This window comes from Sarcophilus harrisii, chromosome 2, assembly GCF_902635505.1.
Source record: "Sarcophilus harrisii chromosome 2, mSarHar1.11, whole genome shotgun sequence".
Lineage (NCBI taxonomy): Eukaryota > Metazoa > Chordata > Mammalia > Dasyuromorphia > Dasyuridae > Sarcophilus > Sarcophilus harrisii.
In genome coordinates, this window is record NC_045427.1 from 156,183,117 (window position 1) to 156,203,735 (window position 20,619).

The 20,619-nt window shown below is 32.9% G+C and overlaps 1 protein-coding gene across 2 annotated transcripts in view; it reads right to left on the bottom strand.

Annotated features, from left to right (window-relative positions):
- MACROD2 (mono-ADP ribosylhydrolase 2) overlaps positions 1 to 20,619 on the bottom strand; it is a 2,094,477-nt gene that overhangs the window by 945,807 nt on the left and 1,128,051 nt on the right. For both annotated transcript variants that reach the window (XM_031949176.1, XM_031949177.1), the window contains exon 6: positions 6,649 to 6,770. In XM_031949176.1, the coding sequence (XP_031805036.1) occupies positions 6,649 to 6,770 (122 nt within the window). The remainder of the gene's footprint in view (positions 1 to 6,648; positions 6,771 to 20,619) is intronic.

Consider the following 20,619-nt stretch of genomic DNA (forward strand, 5'->3'; position numbering starts at 1 on the left):
GATGAAGGGAAATACAGAGTTGATAATTATAACTCTTAATGTGAATGGGATGAACTCTCCCATAAAATGGAAGCAAATAGCAGAGTGGATTAAAAAACAGAATCCTACAATATGTTGTTTACAAGAACACATTTGACACAGAAAGACACATATAGAATAAAAGTAAAAGGCTGGAACAGAAAAAAAAAAAAAAGCAGGGGTAGCAATTCTGATATCAGTTAAAGCAAAAGTAGATCTTATTAAAAGAGATAAGCAAGGAAAATACACCTTGATGAAGAATACCATAAATAATGAAGTAGTATCAATATAAAATGTGTATGCACCAAGTGGTAGAGCAGACAAATTTCTAGAGAAGATTTTAAGCCAGATACAGGAAGAAATAGACAGCAAAACTATTCTAGTGGGGGATCTCAACCTTCCCCTCTCAGAATCAGACAAATCTAACTACAAAATAAACAAGAAAGAAAGGAGGGAGGTTAATAGGATCCTGGGAAACCTAAATATGATAGAACTCTGGAGAAAATTGAATAGGGATGGAAAGCATGGCACCTACACAAAAATTGACCATGTATTAGGGCATAAAAACCACACAATAAAATGTAGGCAGAAATAGTAAGTGCTTTTCTTTCAGACTACAATGCAATAAAAATTATATTCAATAATGGGGCAGAGAAAGAGAGACTAAAAACCAACTGGAAATTAAATAATCTAATTCTAAAGAATGAGTAGGTCAAACAATAAATCACAAAAAAATCCATAATTTTATCTAAGAGAAAGATAATAATAAGACAACATAACCAAAATCTATGGTCAAAGTAGTTCTTAGGGGAAATTTTATCTCTAAATAGCTACATAAATAAAATAGAGAAGGAGGAGATCAATGAATTAGGCATGCAACTAAAAAAGCTAGAAGAAAAACAAATTACCCCCCCCCAATTAAATACCCCAATAGAAATTTTGAAACTCCAAGGAGAGATTAATAAAAGAGAAACAAAAAAAAAAAAAAAAAAAAAAACACCTATTGAACTAATAAAAGAGTTGATTTAATGAAAAAAATAACAAAATAAACTTTTGGTTAATTTGATCAGAAAAAGGAAAGAAAAAAACCAAATCAACAGCATCAAACTTGAACAGGGTGAACTTAACCACCATTGAAAAAAGAAATTAAAACAATAATTAGGAGCTATTTTGCCCAACTCTGTGGCAGCAACTCTGACAATCTAACTTCATGTTTAATAATAATGAAATGTTCTAATCCAGATGTGTAAAAAATGCAAACTACAACACTCCTTAATGCGATTTGAGTGTGATTTCAGAATTTAAATATAAAAATATAAAAAATACAATAGGACATAGGTAATCTTATTACATGGTTTTTTTGTTTTTTTGTTTTTTTTGTTTTTTTTAATAAACACGTGGTCTGTAGATTATAGTTTAGTGGCTTTGTTTTTCTATTTGGTTTGATAGCACAGTTCTACTTCCTAGCTTTCAGGAGAAAAAAAAGTGAGCTTGAGGGTATCAAAACTAGATGGTGACCCTAGGTCATCTGACTTCTGAACCAGAGCTCTTCACATTTTGCTTATCATTCTATATCACTGTGAAAATCCATCGAGAATGACCTCTTTCTTTGTTCATCTCTTCTACTTTCTGGCTCACTATGTATCAATTTCTTAAGGTCTTTTTCATCTTTGCTGGAATATCTCTTCCATGAAGAATTTACTGATCTCCCAAACTCGATGACAAAATAGACTTTCCTTAGACTACTTACATCTATTTTTATGCTGATTTACTAACACTGTCACTGGCACCCAAAATATAAATTCCTTGAAAGAAGAAATAATATTTAATTGTCTTTATTTAAGCTGCAGTATCAAACACAGTATCTTGCCTATAGTATGAATTTGTTACTTTTGTTAATTTGTTAAATTATCTTTTTGATTTGTACGTACAAATATCAAAGCTATAATATGTATACACACAATTTGGTGAGATTATAAATAGTTTAATAGCACATGAATGTTCACTCTGTAAATCATAGGCTCTATATTGGTAAATTAATTGCAATTTTTATTAGACAAATAAAACAACTGATTAATTTTCTACTTTGCTTCTTAAGATGTTCACATTTGGCAAATATATAGTGCTTAAAAATGTCTTTACATACCTTATCTCATTTAAGCCTAACAACAACATAAAATAGTTATGATGATGATGATGATGACGATGGTAATGATTGGTAGCATGTTTATAGCACTTAAAGTTTGCAAAGCAATAAAAACCTTAACTCATTTTATATGTTATAGGCATCACTATCCATACTTTACAGATAATAATTAATTAAGACTCAGAAAGAGAGAATAACTTTCCTAGGGTTGCACAGAGCTAATAAATGTCATAAATGAGAATTGAACTCTGGTTTTCCTGGTTCCAGGTCAAGTGTTTTATTCATTATATCATGGATCCTCTCTTTAAATCTTTAAAGCAAAATATGTCTTACTTTAAAAAAAAGAAACACAAAGGAGAATATAAAACAACAATTTAAGGTTATTTACTCCATTGATGGAATAAAGGAAATAATTTAGGAATATGTTTTAGAGTAGGAAAAAAATCTCAATAACATCTTAAAATAAAAACACAGAATATTAGAGCTGGAAGGAGCCATAGGCATCACCTAGGAAAAACTGAGGACCAGGAAAATTAAATGATTTGCCTAAAGTAATAAAACTAGCTTGTTCTAGACTAACTCAGGTCTTCTGAATCTTAGTCCTCATGTTCTTTCTCATACTATGATGCATTTCTAGATCTTAGTATTGATAGAAGGATATTATGAAATAATATTATTAATATAACTGAAATTAACAATGCTTCATTAAAGTTTACAAAATACTAACTCATAATCTTTCTCTGGCATTGGTAATATGAATATTACTCTTCTGAGTTTATAAATGAGAACATAAAGACAGAGAAATGGAATGACTTCTTTAACTAACAGATATCAGAAGAAAACTTGAATCCATATACCCTGAATCCAAGGCCAATCATTCTTTCTTTTCTATCGAGTTATCATCATATTTAAATTGATTCTGAAGGACAAAAAGCAACTCAAAAGTAGTTTTGTCATGATGTAATAATGAATATCATTCAAATAAACCTATTCTTCTTTTATAACTAGGAATCATTAACCAAATACACAACTGGATACTGGAGAGAAAAGAACTTTTAATGATGGGGTAAATATCTTATTATTATTACACATGTAGGGCTAGTATAGGGTGCATTTCACCAAGTAGAAAACCATGTAAGAAGAATGAGAATTCTTGACTCATAATGTTTTAGATCAGTTAAATAAAAGTGACAGTTACCATCTACTCTAGGTCATTCATCTCAGCTTATTCATTTTCCTTTCACCTCCTCTTCTCCCCATTCTATCTCTCTCCTATTGTAAAAATAATTTCTCCAAAGTACAAGTCTGATTATGAATTCTACTATTTTTCCTATTGTCCTTCAGGTACTATGCAAATTTCTCATATTGCCATATAAAACATTTTAAAATCTTGTTGTAGCCTACCTCTCCAGATTTTATGTATGACTCCCCCCCAATCCCATTAATTGACATTATATTCCAAATAAATGATTCCATTTTCTGTTCTTCAAACTCAATATTCCATTTTTGGTTTCTATAACTTTGCCATATCTCCTACCTAGAACTTTCTCAATTCTTTCATATTTTCTTCCCTGAGTTTCTTAGTAGAATGTACATTCCTTCACAAAGTTTTGCAAGGGTGAATGTTTAAAACTCTTTATGAATATGTTTTGAAAATAAAAAGCTTAAAAAAAATAGCTGTCATTCATAGTTTAAAAAAAAAAAGAATGTAGGTTCTTTGAGGGGGAAAATGGATTATTTCTGCATTGCCAGAGAATAACCTGTTGTTTAGTTATTTTATCAATCATGTCTAATCCATCATAACCCCCAAAGGGGGTTATGAAGTGGTTTTCTATTTCCTCTTCTAGCTCATTTTGAGATTGGGGAAATGGAGGCAAACAGGGTTAAGTGACTTGCCTAGGATCACATGGCTAGAGAGTATCTGAGGTTCAATTTGAATTCAAGAAGTTAAATTTTTCTGACTCCAGACCTGGCACTCTGTCCCGTGAGCCACCTAGCTGCCTAACCAGAGATTAATTGTTTCTAAAACATAATGAGGTACATGAAAAAATTAAATTGTTGCCACATTTCCCATCTCTGTGAGTGGTTTTCTACTTTAACTATGTGGAAAAAGTAGTAATTGGTCACTGTCTGCAAAGTCCATTAATGTCCTGTTTACTCTTTCTTTCTAAACATAAACCGTTAAAGGAGATGTGAAATCAGACTGAACCTGTTTATGATGTACATGATCCCTCAGGGATATCCGCATCCCCCAAAGTAAGGTCACTTATCATGTGCTTTCACATCTTATCTTTTTGGAACATTTCCATGACACAAAGGTTGATGTTATGCCAATAGCAATGATTATTTTGGGTAGGTTTCTGCCTCATACACAAGGCTGTTCATTTTGCCCTTTAAGTTGAACAGACCTATTTATTCTATCCCAATTCTCTGATATCCTCTTGTCTTTTCATGGTGTTTAAAAACTAATTGCCAGTGGTGGAGTGAATTCATTAGTTAATTCTCTTAAGGCCGTGAGATCCACATTAGGCAGACTCGGAGATTTGTGTATATCTCCATCTTTCCAAGTATTTCAGCCTTTTGCTTTTTAGTCAATAGCCCATATTGACAATACCTTAATTACTTCTGGGGTGCACATACCTCTTTTCATTTTCTATGTTTTCTTGGGGAGGACCAATTTACCCATCGGATCAGTGGTTCAGTCATTTGGAGTCATTTCTCTTTTCTATGTGAACTGCAGCTCTCTAGGGTTTATTTTTCCCTTTAGACTGAGGATAAATTATAATTATATAAATTGATCCCTTTGAAAAGAGTAAATTGAAAAAGCCAGATGGTGAAACTGAAAATCCAGGTATTTTTGTAGTAATAATCCAAATGTAAAAATGATCTGTATACTTGATTTGCACAAAGTTTTCATATTTTTAGACAAGGAATTTGAAAAATATAACAAGATTACTTTGGAAAATTCACTTTTAAATGAAATTCACCTATACAGAGTACATTGTTCATCAAACTTGTGACTTTAACAGAAACTTCTGGCTTGGTTTCAAGTTTATAAGACCAAGGAACAATAATAATCCTTACAATATAAATAAAAAAAAAAATTTGGCTCTGAATTTTTAAGTAATCTGAACTTTTTTTAAAACTAGTTAGCTAAATTGTACAATATTTCAGAGTCTGATTCTTTTTATACAGCAAAATAATGTTTTGGTCATGTATACTTATTGTGTATCTAATTTATATTTTAATGTATTTAACATCTACTGGTCATCCTGCCATCTGGGGGAGGGGGTGTGGGGAAAGAGGTGAAAAATTGGAACAAGAGGCTTGGCAATTGTTAATGCTGTAAAGTTACCCATGCATATAACCTGTAAATAAAAGGCTATTAGATAAAAAAAAATAAAATAAAAAAAATAAAAATCATGACACTAAAATAAAAAAAAAACTAATTAGCTAAATCTAAAAAGTTAAGCATAGGGATCTTTTTGTTTTTCAGTTTTATCAAGGTTATAATCTATGTGAAATAATTTAAGGGTTTGTGAATTATACAATCATTTTTTATAATGCTCCCTTCCCAGTAATATTTTCAAACAAAATGCATAGTTAGGCATTGGACAGGGTATTAAGAAAAATCATATATACATATATTTTCTCCCCAAGAGGCATTTTTTAGAACTGGTGACATCTATCTAACAAGTCAGTTAGGACTGATCCATGCCTAGGAAGCTACATAGAATCACTCTATGTTTTCTCAGCTCTCAACACTCTGAGAACCTGCTGGACCATGAGAGGACTGGGACTTTTACCTACCTACAGTGACTAAAACTATAAATTACCAATTTAACATTAAAAAAAAAAAATTGGGGCTGATTTTTCTTTAAGTGAATTTGAACAAATGGACAAAAAATAGCACGGTACAAGGAAAAAACACAAGATTTGGAATCAGAAGACCTGGATCCAAATCCTTCCTCTGTCCATTACAACTTGTGTGACCTTATGAAAGACATATAAACTCTATTGGTCTTAGGTTATCGGTAAAATGAGAGGCTGGACTTAACAAGTTCTGAAATCCTTTTAAGCTTTAAGCCATGATCTTATGATCTGGGGAACTGTTTAATATATCTACAAGAGAAAGCCTAGGTAAGAAATACAATATATGTTATGTACATTGCTCTCACTTTCTCTTTAATTCTTTTCTTTCTTATCCCTTTGTTTAGCAGTCTGTATTTCTTCATATTTTCTGTTCAAAAGTTGTCAAAGAAGAAAGAGAAATTTCTTACCACTCATAATTATTAATGCCATATTCATGTCATATAAACTTTTTGAAATACAGTAGGAAGAAGTATTAATGACCTACTGAAATCCTTAAAATTATTTGCTGGAATTTTTGGGAATAGGTTTATATCATCTTTTTTGTGAAATCTGTTTTCAAATGACAGAGATTAATAGTAAGAAAAAGATAAATTTATATGTATCGTACTTACAATTGATCTGATGTTATTTTCTTTTGCCAACTTCAGAGAAGATTTGTAGCAATTTGCAAGGTCTTCTTTATGGGAATCATTGATGTGACCCCTGGCTATGGGTCCCACAGTGTGGATGACATCTGTGAATGGACAAGTGAAAAAAAGTTACACATAATCTTTCAGGTAGATATTTTTTTTTTTTCTTGATGTCCAGAAACAAGCAAAGTAAGAACTATAAAAGATGACCAAGATAGCAAAGTCTGCAACATAATTCCCCATGAAGGGGATAATTATGAAAATGAATCCACCATTACTAAAATGTACCATGGCTATTGGTCAGACACAAATGAAATCTATCATAAGAGGTACATAATTGGTACCCTAAATGAAAAAAATCATCTGTGGGAGATAAACTAAGATAAAATTACCTACAAAATTAACATGGGAAGGCTGCCAAAGCCAGACATCATAATTTTTCATCTGAATTAGGCTACAGTTATATTGTATGCAAATTATTTTTATAAACATTTTTGCCAATAGGCAGTAATTTATTTAAATATCCTAAAAGATTTGTGCGTTAGAAATGGGATAAAAGAAATCCTCAAAGATATATAATAATAGAAAGGAAAGCAGTCAGTCATTTATTTGGTGAGAGTGAGAAATAACAGGCCAAATATTGAATTGGAAGTCCCAAAAATATTAAAAGAATCAAAAAAAAAAAAAGATTTGAACATACAAAATGATCCTATAGAAGAACATGAACAAGAATTACATGAGATAATTTGCAATCTGTATTAATAGAATGAATACTCATGCCAATGAATTAACAGATCCATAAAAGTGTCAAAGAAAAGTAATTTCTGTCTTCAAATTTAAAAAAGTCCTCTCTGTGAAGAATAATTTTTCATATATTCTAAATGCCCTCTATAACTTTGTAATAAGTTGATAACTTAGAATATTTCTTGTTCCTTACATTTTATCCATTTTTAACTAAACTTAAGTTAAGAAAACTTTGTTGAGTACCTACAAAAAATTATTCTAAAATTCAGGCCACAAAAATGAAAAAAAAATTATATGGTTCTCAAATTCAGGGAATATATAACCTATTAAAGCATAAGACATATAAATAAATATATGTGATTCCAATTAGAATTTTAAGTCTGAAAGATGAAGAAAACTGCTATGAGAAAATTTACCCCATATCATCATTTAAAAAAAAGATCTATGTTGTCTTTTCTAAAAATGCCAAAATATAAGCAGATATTAAAATTGAAAGAATGGAAAAATTGGACAGTTTTTTTTAATCTAGGAAATTTTAGGATGTTGACACAAGTTTTAAGCCAAGTTACTCAAAAGAGTCTTATATGTCCAACTTTAAAACCCCAACATTAATTAGGATTAACACACTTCAATACTGTTACACATTGTTTGTCACTAAAACTTAAGCTTATTTTGGCCCGTAGACAACATAATATAAAACAATTATTGGCACATTGTGGATGGGTAGATGGTCAAATTCTTGCATGCAACATCATTCATATTTCATTCAGAATAATTTACATTGGGTGAAAGAAGGTACTCGAAAAAATTGAAAGAATGAGTCTACATTGGAGAAAAAAAAAGAACCATGATAGTTCAAATTGGCAAACAGAATTTGGAAGGGATGAAATTAATCACTAAACTTTTAGCAGATTTCAAGAACATGTTGCCAAATAGACACTTTGTCTGAAGCTGTCAAGACTGCTGTTTGGTACCTCGAGAAAAGCCCCATCCTGAGGTTTCGAGCACTAAATCTGAAACAGGCATTCAAATACTTTGTCAGATGACATTGGAGATGACAACTTGTGATCAAAACAGGTAGAAATTTTTCACCAATGACTCCACACAGATGTTATTTTACATGTATATTTGGCAGTTTAATAAAATGAGAACTGTTATAGTTTGAGAGAAAAAGGAAGTAATGTTTCCTATGTTAGGTGATAATCATTTAAAAAAACGAAACAAAGTTGGATTATTTTACCTTAAGATAATGCTAACAATGAGCAAGGAATTTAGAGATTTAAATTGTGGGAATTGCTCAGTTCCTAGCCTAGTGCTTTTTTAATGAACAATTTTAAACGGAGAACTTGATAGCCCTTAAAATTACTATTAACATAGGCAATCTAGTAGAAGGAGAGGATTCAGGTTTGAGTTCTGGTTCTGATAATTACATTCCCTATGCCTCAATGTTATGATCTGCAAAATGGAAACAATACAAGTGTTTGTATTAGTTATCCTTGTTGTGAATAAAGTACTTTGTAAATTATAAAATACTATAGAAATGTGCTATTGGTTTTTTTTCCATAAAAAGTTGATGAATTGTACTAGCTTTTTTCCTTTGGTTCTATAATTTTTATGTTGACATGGTTTGTGTAATCATTAAAATAATCGATAACAATAACAACAAATGAATTGAGTACAGATAGCTAGATGGATTAGAAAAGAAACTAGGAATTATGTGAACTCAATAATCTCCAAGAGTTTTTTTTTTTAAATTTTGATTTGTTTGCAGCTGAAGGTAGGAGTTGTATATTTTACTTTTTCTAGTAATCTCTACGAACATCTACCATTTGGAAGCTATTATATTGTTTTCTTAATTTTATCAATACAAAAACACAAATATATAGTGGTTCTCCTTCACAATATCACTATTTAGGCTATGTCAGTATCTACATAGCACATTAGAGATTTTTAAACCATTATTAAGAAGTAATATGGGGAAGAAGGTAGTATAAAAATAATTGCTGAGAAATATTTAGATAAAAGATAAATATGTTTCTTGTGAATGAACTATTAAAATGGTTCACTAATAATTCAAACTAGACAAAATTACTTCTTGAAATTATATACTTATATATATTTGTATGTATACAGATCTCTGTTATATGAGTATGTATACATACATACATTATCCTCATTTCATGTGTATAGATACTTAGAGTGAATTATCTGGACTTGAATACAATGAATATGTAATTCAGATTTTGTTTCTTCTGTGAAAAAGGAATATTATCATCTAAAGTATATTCTTCAAAAAGCTGTTATGAGAATCTAATGATATATGCATGTAGAATGTTTTGTAAATCTTAAAAAGATCATATAAAGGTGAGTTATTTTCTCATGAAAAAATTGCATTTTTTTCTTTGAAATTTATTCTTTCAAAAAATCCAATGCTAAAAATAAAACAAGACAAAAAACAAATAAATAAACAACAACAAAAAAACCCCAAAGATTCTAAGGACTATCTCTTGACACATTGTGGTATAGTAGTAGACAGAAAATTGGACTTAACGAAGATTTGACTTCAAATTATTCAAACTTTGTAGTTTGTGACTCTGGACTAGATACTGAATGTCATTTACCTTATCTGTAAAATGGGGCTAATAATAGCTCCTACATCACAAAACTGTTGTATCAAATCAGATAATAAAACTTTTTACAAGCCCAAAAATGCTATGGAAAAAAATGAAGTATTGTTATATTTTTTTGTCCAGCTTGCATATTCTAGGGGAAATGGAGACTTAGAGAGAGGGGACCAATTTGACCATTATCACATAGCTAGCTAATGTAATACTGATCTTCCTCCAAGTCATTTCAACTTTAACATTCAATGTTTCAGCACCCTTTTTTGGTAGAAGTCCAAGTCCTCTAAGATGATTTGGTTGTTCAGTGGTTTCAGTCATATCTGACTCTTTTTGGCCTCCTTTTGATTTTTTTTTTTTTTTTTTTGGCAAAGATACTGGAGTAGTATGTCATTTCTTTTTCCAGCTCACTTTACTGATGAGAAAATTGATACATGAAGAGTTAAGTGCCTTGCCCAGGGTCACACAGTTATTAATTATCTTGAGGCTACATTTTCATTCAGATCTTCCTGATTCAAGGCCCTACACTCTACCCACTATGTCACCAAGCCACCTTTAAGATGATTGCTATCAAGTAAAAATAATTTAGAAGTAACTCAGGGAAGGACTCCCTGACCAGGATAAGATGCCTGCTTCAGCTGTTGGAAAATAGATAGCTGTTACTTTAACTCAACTAAATTTGTTTTCCTGTTTTCCATTTTCTAAACAATTCAACTCGATTGCATTTTAAATGCCTGCATTATTTTCATTCCAATTATATAATTCTCCCCTGAGGTCCTCCATAGATGCTTCTTTATGCAGTGGAGGCTCTCAAAGACAATGCCTGTGCAAATGATGACACGTCCCATCAAGTTCCAGAGCCCAGGTGCAAACCTGGAAAATGTCTGTATGTCTAATCCTAGGACTAGTGTAGTTTGGAATGGCTTATTCATCACCAGCAGACTAGACCCCAGCTGCTGAGCTGTAGTGTGATGCAAGGAGTGCTGGAACACTGATTTAAGGACTGTTCAATGAGGAACACATGCAGATCGGCATCTTCATACAGTTTGATAGACTTGTCCGGGTTACTAAAAGTTTAAATAACTTTTCAAGATTCAAACAGCCAGTATGTGGCAGAGGGAGGACTCGGACCCATCTTCTCCTGACTCCATGACTAGCTCTCATACAAGACTATAGGCAAACGGATTTATTAATTTTATATTGAAGATCAGCTAATTGATACAATGGACCTAGATCTACAGTCAGGAAGACAAGTTCAAATCCAGCCTCAGATATTTAGTTGTGTGACTCTGGACAAGTCACTTAACTCTATTTGCCTCAGTTTACTTATTTGTAAAATGACCTAAAAAGGTGACAGCAAACCACTCCATTATTTTTGCCAAGAAAACCCTAAAAGAATCTGACATGACTGAAAAATGACTCAAAGCTGTATTTTGTATACAAAGATGATATTGTTGACCTGTCATAAATAGGAAATATATTTTAAGGATTGATTTTTCTAGAAGTATGTGTATGTTGGAGGTAAAAGGAGTTACAATTCATTTATCCTCTTTTGAGCAGACCTCTCGTGGATTCAATGACATTAGATTTGTGAGATAGCAGGGCTGTGATTAAAGTACAAAGTATCACTGTGGTACATATGACTCTGCTTAATCTTTATTTGTAAGAGAATACCATCACTTGTACATCCTTGAAAAAATATATAAAATAAACTTATTTAGGAATTATAATAGGGAGCATTTATTGGACTTTAAGGTTTACAAAGTGCTTGACATATGTTAATTCATTTGAACAATATTTTCTTATACATTCTCATTTTTTACTTAAATGGCCAACATAATATACAGTCTCTTCATCAAACATTTCTTGGCTTTCTATTTGTAGGAACAAATTTGAAGGATTTAAAGCAAAAGGATTTAAGAACTTATTGATAAAGGGAACTTCAAATAACGGAGTTCAAGAACATGGATTTTAGTCTTTTTGTGACTAAATGTATAAGGACTCTTGGCAGGATTCTTTTTTCACCTTCACTAGACCAATTAACACAAAACTAAGCACAGACCTTCCTCACAAGTATTAGGATCTAAATCATTGGTTATTGGGCTATTGAATTGAAACAATCAGAAATATTTCACAATTAGCATTATTTTAGCTTGATATCGATACATTTTACTATAAGCAATCTCACAATTTAAATCTTACTTCAACACTCAGATCTTGTATTAAGCTTTCCCAGACCACACTAGTTCACAAATATAAAATCATTGTCCATACAATTTATTTAGCACAAAGCATTAATTGCTCTTATTACATAAGAGGTAACATGCCATATGAAATCAGTACCAATAAAGAACTCAGGAAGATGAAGGCTCAAATTTTCCTTGTCACAGATCACTTACTTATATCATTATGGGCAAGTCAGTTATGGGTACACGTGTCCCAAGAAACTGTCTAAGGCTCTGTTTAAAACTAGTTATTAATCTGAATCCATGGTGGGAATAACTATGCTGAGAGTTAGCTGTGATGAAATCGCAGGTCACCTGCCCTATGTCCTCCAAATATATTACTATGGATTGTGATTATGTTTTCCTATGGATGTGTTTTATTCCCTTTGACCTCCCTCCCCCCCAAAAAAAACCATTGTGAGCTTTTATAATGAGTTGCTAATTTGATACTTATCTTTATATTCCCATGGTACTCATCATAGGGCCTCACCCAAGACAGCTCGGTGGTATAACAATAGAATCCTGGGTGAGGTGTCAGGAAGATCTGAGTTCAAATTTCACCTGTGACCCTTACATGACCTCTTAAACTACTTAACCTCTGCCTCTATAACTATAATTCCTCAACTATAAAATGGGAAAAATTTTATTAAAAATAATAATAGCCCCAGTTTCCCTGAGTTGCTATGAAAATCAATCATACAAGATATTTGAAAAAAGTGCTAAGATAAATCATAGTACATACTCAGTGCTATATAAATGTTAGCTATCATCATCATTACCATAATAGAAGATACTTAATAAATATTTATATAATCATAATAAGTAAAAGTGAATTTCTATTCATTTTTGTACTGTGAAAATTTCCTTCTATTTATATAGAAAATCTGAATAAAAACCCTTAAGTAGAGTTCCTCAGGAAACTATTCTTTGTATTAAGCTCATCTACATTTCAATCAGTTATTTGAAGACAAAAATAGCACTTTTTTCCCTATCTTATTTTATTTTTAAATAATAATAATAATAATAGCATTTTATTTTTCCAAATAACATGCAAAGATAGTTTTCAACATTCACTTTTGTAAAATCTTGTGTTCAATTTTTCCTCCCTCTTCCTCCCTTCCCCTAGAGAGCAAGTAATTCACTATGAGTTAAACTAGTACAATTTTTCTAAACATATTTTTATATTTGTTATGCTGCACAAGAAAAACCAGATCAAAAGGGGAAAAACATGAGAAAAAACAAGCAAACAAACATACCACTGCTACTAAAAATAAAAGTGAAAATCCTATGCTTTGATCCACATTCAGTCTCCATAGTTCTCTCTCTGGATGTGCTCTCTGTCACAAGCTTATTGGAACTGCCTTCAATCACCTCATTGTTGAAAAGAGCCATGTACATCAGAACTGATCATCACATAATCTTGCTGTTGTTGTGTACAATGTTCTCTTGGTTCTACTCACTTCACTTAGCATCAGTTTACATAAGTTTTTCCAGGCCTGCTCATATAGAACAATAATATTCCATTGCATTCAGTTATTCTCCAACTGATGCTTCATGCAGTTTCTGGCCAGTACACAAAGGGCTGCCACAAACATTTTTGCACACAGGGTCCTTTTCCCTTTTTTATGATCTCTTTGGGATACATACCCAATACAGAAACTGCTGGATCAAAGGATATGCACAGTGTGATTGATAGCCCTTTGGGGCATAGTTCCAAATTGCTCTCCAGAATGGTTGGATCACTTTACCACTTCACCAACAATGTATTAGTGTCCCAGTTGTCCCACAGCCCCTCCAACATATATCAATATCTTTTCCTGTTACTTTAGCCAGTATGGGAGGTGTGAAGTGTTACCTCAGAGTAATCTTAATTTGCATTTTTCTAATCAATAGAGATTTAAAGCATTTTTTTTTCATATGACTAGAAATGGCTTTAATTTCTTCATCTGAAAATTACCTGTTCATCTCCTTTGACCATTTATCAACTGGGGAATGGCTTGTATTATTAAAAATTTAAGTCAATTCTCTATATATTTTAGAAATGAGGCCTTTATCAGAAACACTGGATATAAAAAAAGGCACTTTTTTCAAATGTGCAGAAGACATGTAGCATGGGGGTAATGGTCACTTTGTAGATAACATCAAGATTCAAAAAGGTTTTGATAGATTGAAATCATGGACTAAATCAAGGAAGAGGAAAGTCAAGCAGAATAAATGTAAAATGTAACATATAGTCTACTTTGATTCCCTCTCTTATATGTGTTCATGTGCTTTCTATCAGCATATACATAATGTAACATACATGCAGGAACATATACTTAAAAGCAAACTTTATAGATATGTTTATATATACACACATATATAAAAACATATACTTATATACGAGGCCCAAGTACAAGAAGGGAAACAATTAGCTAAAAAGCTCACAAGTTAAAGTGGGTGGAAGGAGAAAGAAGGAGACAACATTCAAACATTTATGTTTAAACAAGATAAATTGTTTATCTAGCTTTAAACAAGATACAGGATAAATTGAATAATTACAAATAAAAAAATAATATTACAGAGGCCTAGACAAAGCTTCCTGAAGAAAGTGATATTTAACTGAGACTTTAAGGAACCTAGAGAAGCCAGAAGAAAAAAGTTATTAGGGAGAGAACTGCCCGCCTGGGTTCCAGCCAATAAAAATGCACAGTCAGCAGATGAAATGAGTTATTCAAAAACCAGCAAGGATGCCAGAGCCACTTAATTATAGACAGTGTGGAGAAGAATAAGATCCAAGAAGACTGGAAAGATAAGCAGGAGTATGAAGGACTTTAAAAATCAGAGGATTTTATACTTGATCCTGGAGGCAAAGAGAACCCCTGGACTTTATTAAATAAGGAAGTGACATGGTGAGACTTACACTTTCGGAAGATCATTTTAATAGCTGAGTGGACACTGAAGTGAGGAAAGACTAGAGGCAGAAGAAACATTCTGACAATTCTAAGCCATCCCCAAATAAAATGGACTTTCTTGAAAGTGTGTGAATTCCCTTCACTGGAAGTCTTTGAGGAGATGCTGGACCATCACTTTTCCAGAGCGTTGTACAGGCAGCGCATGCTTTGGTGTGCATGGGCTGGATTCTGTGGCCTCTGAGATCCCTCACAATCCCTTGAATCCACACAGGACCAAGACCAGTAGGCAGCACCTTTGTGAGTTATTGGAATCTTAACTAATCTCATCTGTATTTTCATTTCTGAAATGGAAATAGCTGAGAACAAAGGATCATGAGGACAAATGGCCAATAAAACAGCCTCCCAATATACAATCGGAATATTGATTTTGTATGTTATCCTGTATATTAAATTTACAGCACCAGGATCAAGTGTTTCTATTGACTAATGCAATGACCTCTCAGGCCTAGAAAGCTGATGGTGAATCAATGTAAGGCTCTAATTATTTTAATTGCTTATTACTCTAGTATGTAGTTCCTTCACATGCTATGACATCATCTGCTGAAAGGAGCACATAACTAGGTATTAAGAGCCTAGGTTCCAATTCTCATTCTATCACTAGCTGGTTATGCAACCGTGGGCAGGCCACATAATTTCTCTTGGCCTTAAGTAATTTGAATAAAAAAGGGATTGGACTAAATTGGTCTCAGCATTTTAAAAAAATGTAAAAAACCAATTTTGCGTGCCAGACATGCAAAAACAAGCAAAGACACTGATTTGGCACACAGGCTATATTTGCTTACTCCTATGTGAGAATGATGTCCAAATTTTACCATGCTTTGAGGAAATAGTTCTATGATTATTACTATTGCAATACTGAATTGATTCAACTGAAAAACAGAAAGGACAGAAGTTTGTATTTGCCAATTACAAAAAGAAAAGAAACCTTTCTCATATATCATCTCATATGATAATTTGCATTTTCCAAATGCATTTCAGAATTCATCACAGATTCAGAGAATTCTAAACCATCATTACATAGTGACAGAAAAATCAGTGATGATCCGTATTGAATCAAGGTTTCAAATCATAGGTATCCAAGTATCCAAGAGAATCAGATGTCTAATCCTTAGACAGTACGAGGAAGTCCACATGTGTGACTACATGCAAATTAATTAACTTCTCACTGATCCAAAGCAACTCTTCAATACTCTTAAGTTGTATAATTATCAAATAAGTAAAAGGAAGTTCCTTACTGGGAGCTTTCAAAGTGGTTGAAATCACAGTTTTCAAAATGATTGAAATCACAGACATAATCCTTCCAAAATAAAAATTTGCTTTATGCATCTAAGACTTTGAAGTGGTATTGTGGATTGAGTTTTGGATCTATAATAAAGACGAATTCAGTAGCCTCAGACACTTGGTAGCTGAGTGATACTGGGCAAGTCACTTAACTTCTCTCTGCCTTAATTAGCTCATCTGAAAAATGGAAATAATAATAATAACACCTGCCAAGTAGTATTTTTGAAAGGATGAAGACATATTTGTAAAGCACTTTGTAAACCTTAAAACACTATATAGATCCTAATTGTTTTGTTATTATTAATTCAATAAACATGTAGAAAGAATCCACTACGTACTGAGCATTTATTATCATTATTTTTATTTCTTGAAATTCTCAACAATTCAGAGAAGAGATGAATGTAGTTTTATAGAAAGAAAAATAGATTTGGATACAAAAGTTCTGTGTTCTAAAGTTCAAAGTATTGACTTTAACATACAACTTGCATAAATTTGTGCAATTTTTTTTTTTTTTTTTACTTTACAACTCTGTGCTGTGCTTTCCTTATTTTCATCAGTAAAGGGACTGATCTAGGCCAGGGTTGTCAAACTCAAATATAAAGGGAAGCCACTACTTCCTCCATAGGAATAACCTCACAGCTAATTGATTTAGAAAATCACATATTAACATTATTTATAATGTATTTGTATTTATTTTGCAAAATATTTCCCAATCACATTTTAATCTCTTTCAGGCAGCACCCTAGGTGTTGCAGAGTGCAATGAGGACTGTTCATGTGCTTGACACTTCTAATCTACTTAATTTGTAAGATTTTTCCAGTTCTGGGAAATATTTTGATTGTTTTACAGATGAGGAAAAGGAGATTTTAAAGTAGTTGGGCAATTTGTGCAATTCTATCAGCTAACACATTATAGTCCTGTGTTCAAATTTAATCTTCCTGATTTTAAGAGCAATGTAATAGACAGTATGTCCCAAAAGTCTTAATTCAGCTTTCAACTATTAATTTCCACAGGATTTGGTATGAAGTACTGGCAGCTACTCTCAGTTTAGCTTTACTCTATGGCTTATGACTCAGGAAGAGAACTTTGATAATCAGCTAAATACAGTTATAACAGAATAATAATTTGCATTTATATAATGCTTTAAAAATTACAAAGTACTTTATACACTTTTTTAAAATTTGAACTTTACAACTTTCCAGAAAGGTCTTATCCATTTTCCTTTTACAGATAAGGAAACTGAGATTCAAAAAGATTTAGTAAATTTGCCCAGAAAAATTCAATCAAATACTTTATATTGGCTTCCTCCTTAAAATTCATACAATTAGAATTATGATTGACAGGGTGCAGTAGGATTATGCACTTTGTTAGATGGACTGAATATTGCTATGAATACATGAATGGAATGAATAGAGGCAGAGCATAATTGATTCTGCATGAGGTCCACCTTTTTATGACTGGTCACACAGCTAGTAAGTAGCTGAATCCAGGTCTTTTTAGCTCCAGATCCAGCCCTCTATTCTCCGTACCATGATGACCCTCTCAATAGGCCTACCCTTCCCACCAAATTAATGGCACATGCATATTCCAGTCTCTGGTCTAATTAACCCTCATAGAGATATACAAGACACAGTATTTCATTAAAGCACTGCTGAGGATTCAGTGACATTGCCAGGAAATCAAGCCACCGCTCTCTCCTCACTCCCCACGCCTAGATAGCCCCTTTTCCTCTCCTTTCCCTCCTGAGGAACAGTAAAGAATGAGATCTTACCTTTTAAACAGCAAGAAATCAGAATTAATGTTTTAATGGATTAGAAAGCTATAGATTATAAAAATCATGCTATTGTCCCCAGATGCAAAAGTTCACAGAGGAAGGGAGGGGGAATAAGTACATCTGTAAAGTGTTTGGCATAGTGCCTGACACATAGTAGGCACTATATAAATGTTGATTTCTTTCTCCTTTTTCATCCCCATTATGACATGAGGAAAAGCTTTCAGGGCTCACATGGGCCATTTCTACTCCCTAATACTATTTAGGTCAAATCCCAATAGTTGCCAACGTAGCTTCCTCCAAGTGGATTGGCTTTCTGGGAATATCTTTTCAAGGAATTGCATTTCAGCTCTTAAAAGGGCTGTCCTTTCTAATTTGAAGAAATAACTGCTAAAGTCAGAGCCCATAAATATTAGTCCTTTATTTTCCCCTTTCTTCCTGGAGTATGATTTTTTTTAATGGAAATCCCAAGCTGATAGAAAGCTGTATTGCTATTCTTAGCAATAAAGTAATAAAGTTGTTGTTTTTTAAACAAACCCATCAGAGCTTACACATCTAAATGAATGTTGCCCTTCAAAGCAGTCATATTGAGGAGCTATGTGTTTATACCAAGGGCACATCAACATTCAACTTGTTTGTGAAAGTCTTCTTCAGTAACTGTCTTATCTGGCTAACCATTACACTCCTACAATAGATTTGGTTAATTTTGTCTGGGTTTTTCTAGAGCCTTGAATGTTCTTTTTTGTTGAGTGCAGAATTCTACCAATGAAGATTTACACCTGCCCTGCCAATTATGCTCTAAATGAGTGACCTGGGGCACTGAGAGGTTACCTGACCAGGCTCATCTAGTCAGTTCCTATCTGAGGTGAGACCTAAACCCAGATCCTGTCTGAGGTGAGACTGAAACCAGCTCTCTCTTTACTACACTGGAGTACCTTGCTTTTGCATCTAATAGCAGATTAATAAATGAATATTGAATTGAACTCTCATAAGTGCTTAATTCAGATGATGCTATTTGCAGCACATTTCTCACATTCTTCAACTTCTATGCCCTCACCTGGTCACCATTCTCACTCATCTCTCTAGTGCCATCTTTCCAGGACTACTCAACATCCCCCCCCCCCCATTGTACTCTCAGCTGCCAATCTCTCACTTTTCCAATTCATCTTCCACAGAATTGCTAAAATAATCTTCCTAAAGCACTGGCTATGCAACTCTCCTGCTCAGGAAACATCAATGTTACCCTATTACCTCTAGAATACAATACTACCTCCTCAGGTTGGCATTTAAAATCTAACTCACTTTCATAGGTTTATTGAACACTATTCCATTCTACATTTCTTTGTTTCAGTCAAACTGGACCATTGCTGTTTTCCAAACTCTATACTGAATTTTCTGTCTCTGTGTATAGGTTATCCTCCATGATTAGAATATATTCTTTTTCTTACCTCTATTACTTAAGACTCCCTGGCTTCCTTAAGAGCTCAATTCAGATGCCATCTCATAACTTCTATAATTCCCATTAAGTAGCCAGGTGGCTCAGTAGAGGAAACAATGGATCTGGAATCAGGAAGACCTGAGTTCCAACCCAGCCTCAGTCACTTAGCAGGATAATTGAATAAGATAGACATAATAATAGAATTTAACTTCTGGGGTTGCTATGAGGATCAGTGAAATAACATTTGTAAAGTATTTATCAAAGTGCCTGGCAAATAGGTGCTTAATAAATCCTTATCTCCTTCTCCTCACCCAAGTAATTCCACCTGAATCACTCTCATTCTCCCTCAAATAATCAGATATCAGTTTACATGCTGCATCTCTCCCGTCTCCAGGTATGTAAATTCCCCAAGAGAAGAGAATATTTTCTGTTTCTGTTGTTGTTTTTAATCAACTGTACCTAGTTCAGTTTCTAGTACCAGAAGTATACATCTATGGAATTGAATCAGATTCCTAAGCAGTTCTGGAATCACACAAAATCTCTCACAGTACTTTGAGCTCCTCTTAATTTTTCTTATTTTGTTAATTCAAATCAGTTTGATCATCCACCTTATTCTCCAGGACTGGCTCCAAATGACTTTGTTACATTCTTTTTTTTTTTTTTTTTTTATATTATAGCTTTTTATTGACAGAACATATGGATGGATAATTTTTCAAAACTGTCCCTTGCAATCATTTCTGTTCCAACTTTTCTCTTCCTTCCCTTCACCCCCTATCCTAGATGGCAGGCAGTCCCATACATATTAAAATATTTCTTAAATACAATATATGTGTACATATTTATACAGTTGTCATTGCACAAGAAAAATCGGATTTAGAAAGGTAAAAATAAACTCGGAAGAAAAACAAAAATGCAAGCA